General features: G+C 47.0%; 1 protein-coding gene across 4 annotated transcripts in view; it reads left to right on the top strand.

Moving 5' to 3' along the window:
• PIAS2 (protein inhibitor of activated STAT 2) overlaps window positions 1-12331 on the top strand; it is a 490095-nt gene that overhangs the window by 191801 nt on the left and 285963 nt on the right. For all 4 annotated transcript variants that reach the window (XM_078674770.1, XM_078674772.1, XM_078674769.1 and 1 more), the window contains one exon: window positions 3898-4003. In XM_078674770.1, coding sequence (XP_078530896.1) covers window positions 3898-4003 — 106 coding nt within the window. The remainder of the gene's footprint in view (window positions 1-3897; window positions 4004-12331) is intronic.

Below are 12331 nucleotides of genomic sequence, written 5' to 3'. Positions count from 1 at the left end.
AAGGTTGCTGTTTTGCTTGGCAGGGGACTGAGAGGTTTGTAGCTGGTCTATTGGATTGTTTGTTGGACTATTCATACTACGAGTACCTTGAGATTCTTTTTTTTCCGCCTTCTTGGTGGTAGATTGCTCCTGCACGTTCTTTTTTACGCTTGGTGCCGGTATAATTGGGCTAGGTTGGAGGTCTTGTTCCTGCGTTTGTCCATAGATGGTCGCCATGGGGTCTTTTAGGTAAAAGAATTTTTTGATCCCAATGTTACTCTGTTTTGGGCTTGGAACTGCTAGCTCAGGTGCCGACACTAGTCTCTCTCTTTGTTGTGCTATCCTCTTCCTTTTTCTACTTGCCTTTTGTGTGCCCTGGTACGTATCTTCCTCGTTCTTTTTTGACCTTACACTTATATTCAGCCGCACTTTCCCAGATCTCATTCTTTCCGATTTTAATTAGGTCCGTCCGGCCACCTATGCCACCTCTGCACCACTTCCTACTCCACCTCCACTCCCCCTCCCAAGCCTGTCTGCCCCCTATGAGTAGGAACAGCTGCCGTCAGGGAGGATAGCGGGGTGTGATTACGGTGTGTAACGTATGGGTGGGGTGATTACTGGCGTTGAAAAAGCACTTGGGAAGTCAGGATATGATGGAGCCCAAATGGAGCCCGATGGAGCTCGGTCTTGCGTGAGTTATTTTAACAAGCTGTTGGTCTGCTGATACCTGTCACTGCTGTTAAATAGCTGTTCAGGTGGGCGGTTCCTTAGTTACCGTAGGGCCTGTTATAGACCCGACAGCTGTTGCTGAACTGTAGCTGAAACTGTAGTCCGTAGCCTAATCTGCAGAGTCTGTTGGATTGCGGCTGCACGGCTACACGCTACTGCTGTGTCACTCTTTCACTGTTGCTGCTGCACTCTACTCTACTAGCTGCTCTACTGGCCACTAGCGCTGGCATGGCACTGGCACTAGCACTAGCATCAAACAATTGTTTTTTCCCTAAATCGGCCGACAGCCTTCAGGCGCCAGCGAGGGACTATTCTGAACAATGTGGGGTGGATATGGGGTGAGTATAGTGAAAATAGTCTCATACCCCTATCACCGGTGCTCGCTGTAAAATGTCGCAGTCCGTGCTCTGTAATCTGCGGCGACCATCCGCCAAGCCCACCGAGAGATGATCGCCTTTCCACAGTGGCGACGACGTCCTGCTTAGCGTCCTTAGTGTCCTTCTCGCTTGTTCTGCCTCTGCCACTGCTCTCTGCTCACTCTCACTGCTGCACTCCGCTGCTCTCTGCTCCTGGACCACTGAAACACTCTAGGAGGCTGACAGCGTTCTACTCACTGTTCTCTGAGCTAAGCAACTCTCTCCCGCTGTCTCCTGCAGTCCTGCAGCTGCTCCAGGTCCGGATCTTGGGTCTTGGGCGGGCGTGGCTCAGGTCAGCGGCTCGCGGCGAGTCTCCCGCGTTTCCCCCTGCGGCCGCGGGTCTCCGCGGCAGTTTACCGCTATTCCCTTTTTTTTTTTTGCCTCTGGGTTCACCTCTCCTCAGCTCGGCTCGGCTAAATGCAAACGGCAAACGGCGGCTGATGGCGGCTTGCGTGACTGAGGCTGGAGACCGGAGCAGTGCAGCGCGGCGGTGACGGCTCTGCCGCCTGCTCTGCACTGTGTGGGCGTGTACTGTCAGAACACAAATGAGTCATTGAAAGATTTTTGCCGTCTCTCTCCCATTCGAAATTTGCATTGCATCAGCAAGAAACCGGCAGCCTCTGCATTGCATTTATGTTCTTCCTCCCATCATAATGTAAAGCGCTCTGATATCCTTCGGGATCTTGTTTGTGCTATATAAAACTTTATAAATAAATAAATAAAATGGAGACCAGGTAAGGCCTCAAAAACTGGAAATCAATGGGTGCAGCAATCATTAGCGACACCGGTGCTCGTGACTTTCAAACTAGACATTAGAACTTGCTAAAGATCTCTGATTTGCAACAAAAAAACTTACAGGCAATATTAAAGCACTCCGCAGTATTTAACATCATTATAATTGTTTTTTAAACGCGTTAGAGTACGCCAAAGGACGCCTAGACAGACCGTAAATTGGAAGGCGGGCACAAATAAATTATGCTTGTAAACTGATATTGTGTGAATTATAACAATTAACCTGATGTAAATTAAAATTGTTAATTCTAAAGAAAAAAAGAAAAGATATGCTGATAGTCCATCCTGGTAATAAAATTGGTAAAAGCGTCAACTAGAAACTTTAGGTAAAAGACAATTGCTTAATATATATATACAACAGGTAAAGTTATACTTATCTTGTTAAGGAGCAGCTAATAAAAGAGGAAGATAGGCCTGTGCACTTGATACGTATACTTCTTTCAGAACATTCTAAATGTTTATGATGTATTGATGTTCTTTAAAGGGCTGCATGTTGGGGCAGCAATAAAAGTATATTGCATAATGGTAGCTTCTGGTCTTGTAATGAAATGTGCACATCTGCAGATAAAGTAACCCCCTCAGTGCAATAGACTACTGGCCTAATTTGTGCATTAAAAATTTTAGTTTTTGAACCTTTTGTCAATTTTGTTTTAATTCCTTGTGCGAGGGCCCTGCATCTCGCTCAAAAACTGTCCCATGTCCTTCTCTGGAACCCCTACTCCCTCGTTAGCAAAGAATCGTCTTGTGTAGGATTGAAGGTCACTCAGCTAATGCTAAATGGAAGACTGAAATTACATACTACTCTATAAAATGGACACACACTTGCGATAGAAAAACTTTTCAACACTAAGGAAACCATTTGGAATAATACATTGCTAATGACTACCAATAAGCCTTTAAACCCCCACCTAATAAAACACATGATCATTAAGAAAAAGAAAAAAAAAGAAGCAGTTCATAAAATGTATGACATAAGATCATGGAAGCCGTCATTAACATTACCTTCCTCAGCATGTATCAATGATCAAGAAGTCACAGGACATCTTCACATCATCTTGTGGAGATGCCATACCTACATCTTTTCATATCTAGCTACATCTTCTAGGAAATGACTAAGGAATTCCTTTGACAGAGATGTGTGCCAAGGCCCAAGAGGCTGCTCTCCACCAGTTTTCTTTGTAAAGTTTTTTTCCCCTGCATTCCTGTTTCTCTGGCATCTTGCGCATACCTTTGAATGTGCCTCTGACTTCTTTTTTACACTTTTTTTATTCTGACGGATTGTTGAGTAACTTGCAGTATATGGTACTGTAGGATTTATATATATTGCACAGATCATTATAAGTGAAATCTGGTAGTGCTTCTATTACAAAAACATGATGATCTCATTACTTGGGGGAGGAACAGGAGAGCAATGACAGGGTATTTGTTTGCCTGGCTGTTTCTTTGCTTCATTCAAGGCCATTTTGCGAATAATTCACATTTTCACTCTTGTGATTGTACTCTAAATTAAATAGTGAAGGGATTGAGATGTCTCTGCGAAACCAAATGTAATCCTTGCAGATATTTAGACTTTGGAATTTTCTCGTACAGATTGGCAGTCATACCTGCTAATACTGGTGACAACATCCTCTTTCATCAACAGTGTGAGAGGCAGAGAAAATAGTGCTAAACATAGAGTAAAACGATGGTGAGGTATGATATAATGTGTATCTCTTACAGGATTAAGTAGCATTCACTATCAATTAATATTGTATTGATGCTGAACTCATGAAATGGATGGGGAGTTAATATTGAATAAAGTAGCATTGGACGCTTAAAGATGTGTATGCTAAACTCTCAACTTAAGAAAGTGGTGGTGCTTTCATGGGAGGATATTGTACTTCATCAGAATAAGTAGTGGCCTTGTATTCTTGCGGTAAAGAGTATTGCTAAAAGTTTTATAAGAATATTTGCAACATTACCATCTTTCTTCTTTCCTTAGAATTATTCCATGTCTGTATACCTTGTACGGCAGCTTTCAGCAGCAGTTTTGTTACAGAAATTGAAAATGAGAGGAATCAGAAATGCAGTTCATTCCAGGGCACTGAGTAAGTATATCACCAAAGTGTAAACATTTTGCAGGTTGGGTGGAGCACTGCAGGAAATCAATCTAATTCATTTTCTTAGTACTAATTATAGTACTTTTACCTTCAGATCAAATAAATAACATTGACAATGAGATTATCTCTTGATTAAATGCTCTGTTTCTATGGCAAGCATTAGAATGTTAGTATTAATCTATATTTTTTTCATCATTGCTACATGTACTAAAAAAACTGCCTTTATTTCTAGGCTTCCCTTATTCTCTCATTTTCTGTTGGTTCCCATGTGACCATAAATGTACAGCATCCAGAAATTCAGGGACTGAGTTTAATTTTGATACTAATCATATTACTTCCCACATTACGACCAGTAAAAGTCTTTCAAGACATTGAATGAACAGAATTTGAAAATGTGTTACCAGACGTAGCCCACATGTGTAAAGCCTTTGCAGAGTGAGCTGAGGGAGCGAAGGGTTACTATTAAACTACTAAACTTTACAAATGTAAAATCATGGACATGAAAAATATGGACACAAATCAGGCTAGGGAAATACTTAAATGTGACTAGGCAGAAAAGGGAGTAAAGAGGCAAGGTTCCCTCAGTGGCCACTAGACCAGAAAGGGTTACAACAAGATGGATATTTTTAAAGAATCAGAATCACTACTGAACAATAAAGAAGTATGATGGAAGTGCAAAAAAGGTTTAAACTATTTGATTACATTGCTATTTTGATCTCCCTGCTTCCATACCGTGACAAGGTATTGGAAAAGATCAAAAACAGACACTGCACTGATAACCTCAATAACCATCAATTCTGTAGTAGGGGATCTCTGTGTATAGTCATAATCTAGTGAATAGTCCCGCTCATGTGCGGGGACCCCGGAGCAATCAAAAATAATCTCTTAAACTGTCTTCTGTGCAGTCCTGCATAGACACTTAAGAGAGAATTAAAGACAAATAATGCAGCCTATACCTGCAAGGCTACACTGTCCAGTACTTCAACTAGAAATGCAAAGGATATTCCACCAATATCATATTCAACACAGTCTGCCAAATTTCACCCATAGAGAAACTTCCCCTTCACAAAATCCTTGGAATGATGGACAGACAAGCCCCCCATAGGCTGCCATTATGTGGCTTAAAAAGTGATACCATGCCTTTAAGGAAACTTTCCAGAACTCTCGGTATTCCAGAATGCACAGCAAATCCCTCCACTTTCAGTTCTTTTTCCCGGCTTCTGCTAGCAGGACCCTGGAGCATTGAGCTCTCCCTTTTTGGGTGTTTTGTCTAATTTTTTTGCACTTTTCAAGTGGTTGTATGACGATCCAACGGCCGCAACGTCATCGTGGGAATTCGCATCGCGGTAATTACATCGTAAATGCAGTTACACCGGCCATTTTCTCATCGCACGTAGTTGCAACGCAAATGCGGCCTTGTAATAGGATCGCTTGTCACATCGGCGACTTTACATCGCTCGACATGACAATGCGATGGGCGGAGGTTGGCTGTAATTAAGAAGCGAAGGGTTATATAATCTTAGTTCCCGAGGGTGTTTTCTGGTTCCTGTTTACGTGACCCGACACACACGTCCTTGGAGCATTTTTCATCTCTCAATTAACATTTTGATATTAATGTATATGCATGCTTGGGCTGAATCGAAATTCATTTTCTTTTCCTGTGAAAAATTGTACTATACGTGAAAAAGCGATATTAGCTTATCGGTGATGCATGGCCTAAAATACATTCACAACGCCCTAGAAGCATATTTATGAATCCATAAATGTTTCCAGTACGACATTTAAAACTCGAGACCTTTGCAGGTTTCAATATGTACTGCAGCATATGAAGTTTAACATGTCTACAAGTGTACGATACAGGGTGTATACTGCACATGGCCAACTGCCTTCTTCGGTGTACACAATGGGCCCCACTGGGAACATATTTTTGATCGTAGAAACATGAATACCGCTTCACAAAGTTAAAAGGCTATTTGTCCGTGCACACCAAACTTAAACGCTCGGGTGTCTTTGTAAATTGGTCCCCATTTGATCTCTGCCATCTTTTAGACACACTCATACAAAGGGAAATGCCATTTATTTTCTGCATCATAGATCTATAGATGGGAATGCCATTTATTTTCTGCAACATATATCTATAGAGGGTAGCTATCAATATTAGGGTTGTTTTCCACTGAATGGCTTAAATTACATCAAATTGCATCTTGAGATGTCCATGATGTCCCACCAAAACCTGGTAATCACTGGCCTGCCCTCCAGCTATTCTCCCCCCATGAGCATCAGCCATATCCCCCATCGCAATCTGGAAGTGTCTGCCTTATGTTTCCCTCGTTTTTGTGCCCTTCTGTCCTATGTTTCCCTCCTTTTTTTGTGGCCTTCTGCCCTATGTTGCCCTTGTTTTTGCGTGCCCTTCTGCCTTATGTTTCCCTCATTTTAGTGTCTGCCTTATGTTTCCCTCGTTTTTGTGCCCTTCTGTCCTATGTTTCCCTCGTTTTTGCGTGCCCTTCTGCCTTATGTTTCCCTAGTTTTAGTGTCTGCCTTATGTTTCCCTCGTTTTTGTGCCCTTCTGTCCTATGTTTCCCTCGTTTTTTGTGGCCTTCTGCCCTATGTTGCCCTCGTTTTTGCGTGCCCTTCTGCCTTATGTGTTCCTTGTTTTTCGTGCCCTTTTGTCCTATCTTTCCCTCGTTTTTTGTGGCCTTCTGCCCTATGTTGCCCTCGTTTTTGCGTGTCCTTCTGCCTTATGTTTCCCTCGTTTTTCGTGCCCTTCTGTCCTATGTTTCCCTCGTTTTTTGTGGCCTTCTGCCCTAGGTTGCCCTCGTTTTTGCGTGCCCTTCTGCCTTATGTTTCCCTCGTTTTTCGTGCCCTTCTGTCCTATGTTTCCCTCGTTTTTTGTGGCCTTCTGCCCTATGTTGCCCTCGTTTTTGCGTGCCCTTCTGCCTTATGTTTCCCTCGTTTTTCGTGCCCTTCTGTCCTATGTTTCCCTCGTTTTTTGTGGCCTTCTGCCCTATGTTGCCCTCGTTTTTGCGTGCCCTTCTGCCTTATGTTTCCCTCGTTTTTCGTGCCCTTCTGTCTTCTCTTTTAAGACATGGCTATTGTTTCCATCGATTCTTTAGTAATGGTACTTCCTGGGCACAGCCGCCATTCCCAAGCTCCCTAGGAATTCCTGAGATCTTGTTGAGCATTATACTCTTGTTACCTGGCATCACAGGGTTATTTGAGCGAGATTGCCACCACCATCCATCCATCCCCCAGCACCCACCCACCCATCCATCCATCCAGCCACCATACACCCATCCACCCATCATGCATCCATCCATCAATCATTCATGCAGTCATCCATCCACCCATCCATTCATCCATCCCCCAGCACCCACCCATCCAGCCACCATCCACTCATCATGCATCCATCCATTAATCATTCATGCATCCATCCATGCATCCATGCACCCATGCATCCATTCACCCATCCACCCATCCATCCATCCATCCATCCATCCATCCATACATACATACATCCCCCAGCACCCACCCATCCAGCCATCCAGCCACCATACACCCATCCACCCATCATGCATCCGTCCATGCACCCATTCACCCATACACCCATCCATCGATCGATCCATCCATCCATCCAATCCCCAGCACCCACCCACCCATCCAGCCATCCAGCCACCATACACCCATCATGCATCCATCCATTAATCATTCATGCATCCATCCATGCACCCATGCATCCATTCACCCATACACCCATCCATCCATCCATCCATCCATCCCCCAGCACCCACCCACCCATCCAGCCAGCCACCATACACCCATCCACCCATCATGCATCCATCCATTAATCATTCATGCATCCATCCATTGATCATTCATGCATCCATCCACCCATCCATCCATACATCCATACATCCCCCAGCACCCACCCATCCAGCCATCCAGCCACCATACACCCATCCACCCATCATGCATCCATCCATTAATCATTCATGCATCCATCCATGCACCTATTCACCCATACACCCATCCATCCATCCATCCATCCCCCAGCACCCACCCACCCAGCCAGCCAGCCACCATACACCCATCCACCCATCATGCATCCATCCATGCACCCATTCACCCATACACCCATCCATCCATGCATCCATACAAAACCCCTTTTAAAATCCCGTTTTGTAATATGCGTTGTAACGCCATTTAGCATAATCCGCAGCATTGTTCAAAACCCCTTGATTTTTCAAAGATAAAACCGCTTTTAAATCCGCTGCATTTTTATAATACCGTTTTATTTTTATATCCCGTTTGGCATAATCCCGTTTTGCATCATCGCACGCGTTGCAATGCCATTAACATCGCATGCGTTGTAATTGCATGCGATGTTAATGACATTGCGCTGTCGTAGCATGCGTACTAAAAGCATGCGATGTGAACGACGATGCGATGTCAACATCGCAGTGCGATAGCACCGCCATGTTTTGACACCGATGCGCTGGGCGCTTCCTTTTTCAAGTGTTTAGAGTGTTTCACTTGACGTGTTTTTGTTCCTTCTTCCTTTTTGCTGGAGTTTTCTGGTGAGTTTGGCCACTCTTTTGTCAGATATGCCTTCCTTATTTGGCAAATGCCCTGAGTGTGCCAGGAAGAAGGCCAAATCTGATCCACACAGGGTGTGTATCCTCTGTCTCCCTTCTTCTCATGTCCCTGTGGTCTGTGAGATCTGCCAGCAGTTCTCCAACAGGACCCTGAAGGACAGGGAGAAGACTCGGCTCCAAGGACTGGAGCAAAGAAGACAGCAAGGTCAAGGTGGGTCTGGGCATGGAGATGCCTCTTCCTCTGCCTCTGGGGGGCTCCCCAGGAAAGAGAAGGCCAGAAAACGCTCAGGTCTCCGTCGACATCGATAGCCTCGACGTCGGCGTTGAGAGGGATGACCACAGTGTGCTCCCCGTCTCCCCAGGGCTCTGGGTCGAAGCGACGTCGCCGTTCGACGTCGAGGGGATTGACGTTGAGACCTCGGACGAGGTCGACGTCGAGGACTGCTTCATCGGCGAGATGCCATCGACATCGTGGAGGGTGTGGAAGGCACCGGCGCTCGCCATCGAGGCGACACCGCCGTTCGGCGTCTACTCGACGTTCGTCGTCGAGAAGAAGATCATCGACGTCGAGAAGAAGATCATCGACGCCGAGAAGAAGATCATCGACGCCGAGAAGACGATCGACTCCAAGACGCTTGACGTCGAAGAGGAGGTCAGCATCGAGAAGGAGAAAATTGACGTTGAGGGGGCGTTCTAAAGCCAGGACGGAGTCCCAGTGCTCTGTAGTCAGCCTTTCCTCGGCTTCCACGAGCCCACGGTTGCAGCGGCGCCGTCGCTCGTCCACAAGGAGGTCGGCCTCGAAGTCACCCCCGTCAAGACCGGCTGGCTGCGCCTGACGTCACTGAAGCCAGAGGCGCAGCAGAGGGTCATCAACCTACCGTTTTCAGGAGCGACCCTGTTCGGCAAACATGCGGATGAGGAGATGGCCCGCATGAAGGCGGAGGCTGAAACCCTGACGGCTGTCGGGTTGGAGAAGCCGAAGGAACAGTGGAAGACCTTCCGCTCATTCCAGAGGCGTTACGGTGCACAGGGCAGAGGGCAAGGTCGACAGGCTGGACAGCAGCAACAGCAGCAGCAGCAGTATCAGCGGCGGCCATTCCAAAAGTGCCAGAGGGCAGAGGTGGTCAGCAGTCCTCCTCCGCGAACAAGGGCCCGGCCAGGTCGAAGCCCGAGGTGCTACTTCCCCCTCATCCGTTACCCGCTGCGGTGGGGGGAAGCATACAAAATTACTTGGCAGAGTGGAGAAAAATTACTCAGAAAGAGTGGGTGCTGAATATTTGCAATGGATACAGTCTTCGTTTTCTCAGCCCGCCTCCAGCGATTCCACCGGTTTGCTCGCAGTTCCAACTGTGCGAGCTCCAGGCAGAGGCCGATACCCTGTTAAGAAAAAGGGCGATAGAAGACGTCCCTCTGTCTCAAAGGGGAAAGGGTCTTTACTCACGCTTCTTTCTGGTACGCAAGAAAGACAAGAACGAGTTCAGGCCCATTCTAGATTTGCGGCAAGCAAACAAATAGATTCGCAGGTAGATGTTTTGCATGCTGTCTTTGCACCAGATTTACCGTCAGCTGCAAAGGGGAGACTGGCTTTGAGCGATAGATCTGCAGGATGCGTACTTCCATGTGCCCATTGCATGGAAACACCGAAAGTTCCTGCGCTTCTAAGTCGGCACCAATCACTATCAGTACACCGTACTCCCGTTTGGACTGAAATCTGCGCCCAGGACTTTTTCAAAGTGCATGGCAGTGGTGGCGGCACACCTGAGAAAGAACAAGGTGTTTATTTACCCTTACCTGGACGATTGGTTGATCAAAGCCTCCACCTTCCAGGAAGTGCAATTGCACTTCAACAGGACGGCCGTTCTGTTGAACCAGCTGGGGTTGCACATAAACATGTCCAAGTCTGTCCCGACTCCGGTCCAGTGCCTACAGTACTTGGGAGCCTCCATCAATACGTTGTCAGCAAGCTTCGGAGGAGAGACGCTTATCGCTCCTTCGGAAGGCTCAGGCTCTCATGGCTGTTCCATCTACAACAGTGAGGACGGTGTCTTCTCTACTGGGGTCGATGGCCTCTTGTATCTTCCTCACTCCACATGCACGCCCACACATGAGGCCACTGCAGGAATGTCTGGAGGATCAGTGGGACCAGAGGCGAGGGACCTGGGATGACAGGATACGACTGTCTCTGCACACTCAGCAGTCCCTGAGATGGTGGTGTTCAGCAGAGAACCTCCTCAAGGGGGTTCCGTTCCACAAGGACATTCCCACTCAGACGTCGTGACGGATGCTTCTCTCCACGGCTGGGGAGCGCATTCCGGACAGTTACAGATCCAAGGAACGTGGTTCCCGATGGAGTCCACGTACCACATCAATTTCCTGGAACTCAGAGCTGTTCACTTGCCGCTGAAGGCCTTTCATCCGTCCTTCCAGACCAACTATCTGCTTGTACAGACGGATAATACGACCACGATGTATTACCTCAACAAGCAGGGGTTGCTCGAGATTGCGTACACTGTCACAGAAAGTGCAGGCGATCTGGCACTGGCTGCTAGCCAGAGGACTGACGATAACAGCTACCCATCTGCCAGATGTGCAGAATGCTCAGGCGGACGCACTCAGCAGACTGATCCAGGAAAACCACGAGTGGGTCATAAACGACGAAGTGCTCAAAGATGTCTTCGCCAGGAGGGGCACTCCAGCCATGGATCTGTTCGCCACCGCTGACAACAGCAAATGCCGAGACTTCGCATCCAGGTATTACCAGCAGGGGACTCTGGGGAATGTGTTATGGATCAACTGGTCGAACAGCTTGTACGCTTTTCCGCCCATTCCCCTGATTCCGGTGGTGCTCATCAAGCTGTCCCAGTCCAGGGCGCGGATGATCCTCATTGCTCCGGAATTGCCCAGACAGTGGTGGTTCGCCGACCTGCTTCACCCGTCTCTCCTTCCTCACATACGGCTGCCGTGCCGGCCGGACCTTCTCACGAAGTTCGGGGGACAGATGGTGCACCCCAACTTCTCATCTTTGAGTTTGGCGGCATGGATCCTGAGATAGTGCAATATGGCCATTTGAATCTTCCTGAAGATTGTATGGACATACTGAAGGAGGCTAAGCGTCCTTCCACCAGGACTTCCTATGCTTACAAGTGGAAGAGGTTCTGCATCTGGTGCACGTCCAAGAGCTATGATCCGACGACATGCCTGGAAGATGTCATCCTTCCATACCTTTTGCATTTGGCGCACTCTGGTCTTAATTTCCATTCTATTAAGGTTCATCTCGGTGCGCTAACTGCCTACAGGAAATGCCCTTCACAGACATCCTTCTTCCAGATTCCTGTGATAAAGGATTTTTTGGAAGGCTTGAAGAAAGCGTTTCCTCCTGTTCGGCTTCCTTCGCCTTCGTGGGAGTTCAATGTGGTGCTGTCCAGGCTGATGAAGGACCCTTTTGAACCCTTTCATAAGGCCTCGCTGCAGCACCGGTCCTGGAAGGCGGCATTCCTCCTGGCCATTACATCGGCCCACAGGGTGAGTGAAATTCAGGCATTGTGTTGCCAGGAACCTTATACTGTATTTCATGCTGCTAAGGTTGTGATGCATACTCACCCTAAGTTCCTTCCTAAGGTGATTTCTGATTTTCATGTTAACAAGACTATAACTTTACCTATGTTTTTTCAGAATCCTTCCACTCCAGCGGAAAGGTCTCTTCATTCCCTGGATGTCAGAAGGG

The sequence above is a fragment of the Lissotriton helveticus genome, chromosome 2_1 (genome assembly GCF_964261635.1).
Source record: "Lissotriton helveticus chromosome 2_1, aLisHel1.1, whole genome shotgun sequence".
In the NCBI taxonomy this organism is placed as follows: Eukaryota; Metazoa; Chordata; class Amphibia; order Caudata; family Salamandridae; genus Lissotriton; species Lissotriton helveticus.
The sequence above is the reverse complement of the archived record's forward strand: the minus strand, read 5'-3'. Positions and strand labels throughout refer to the sequence as shown.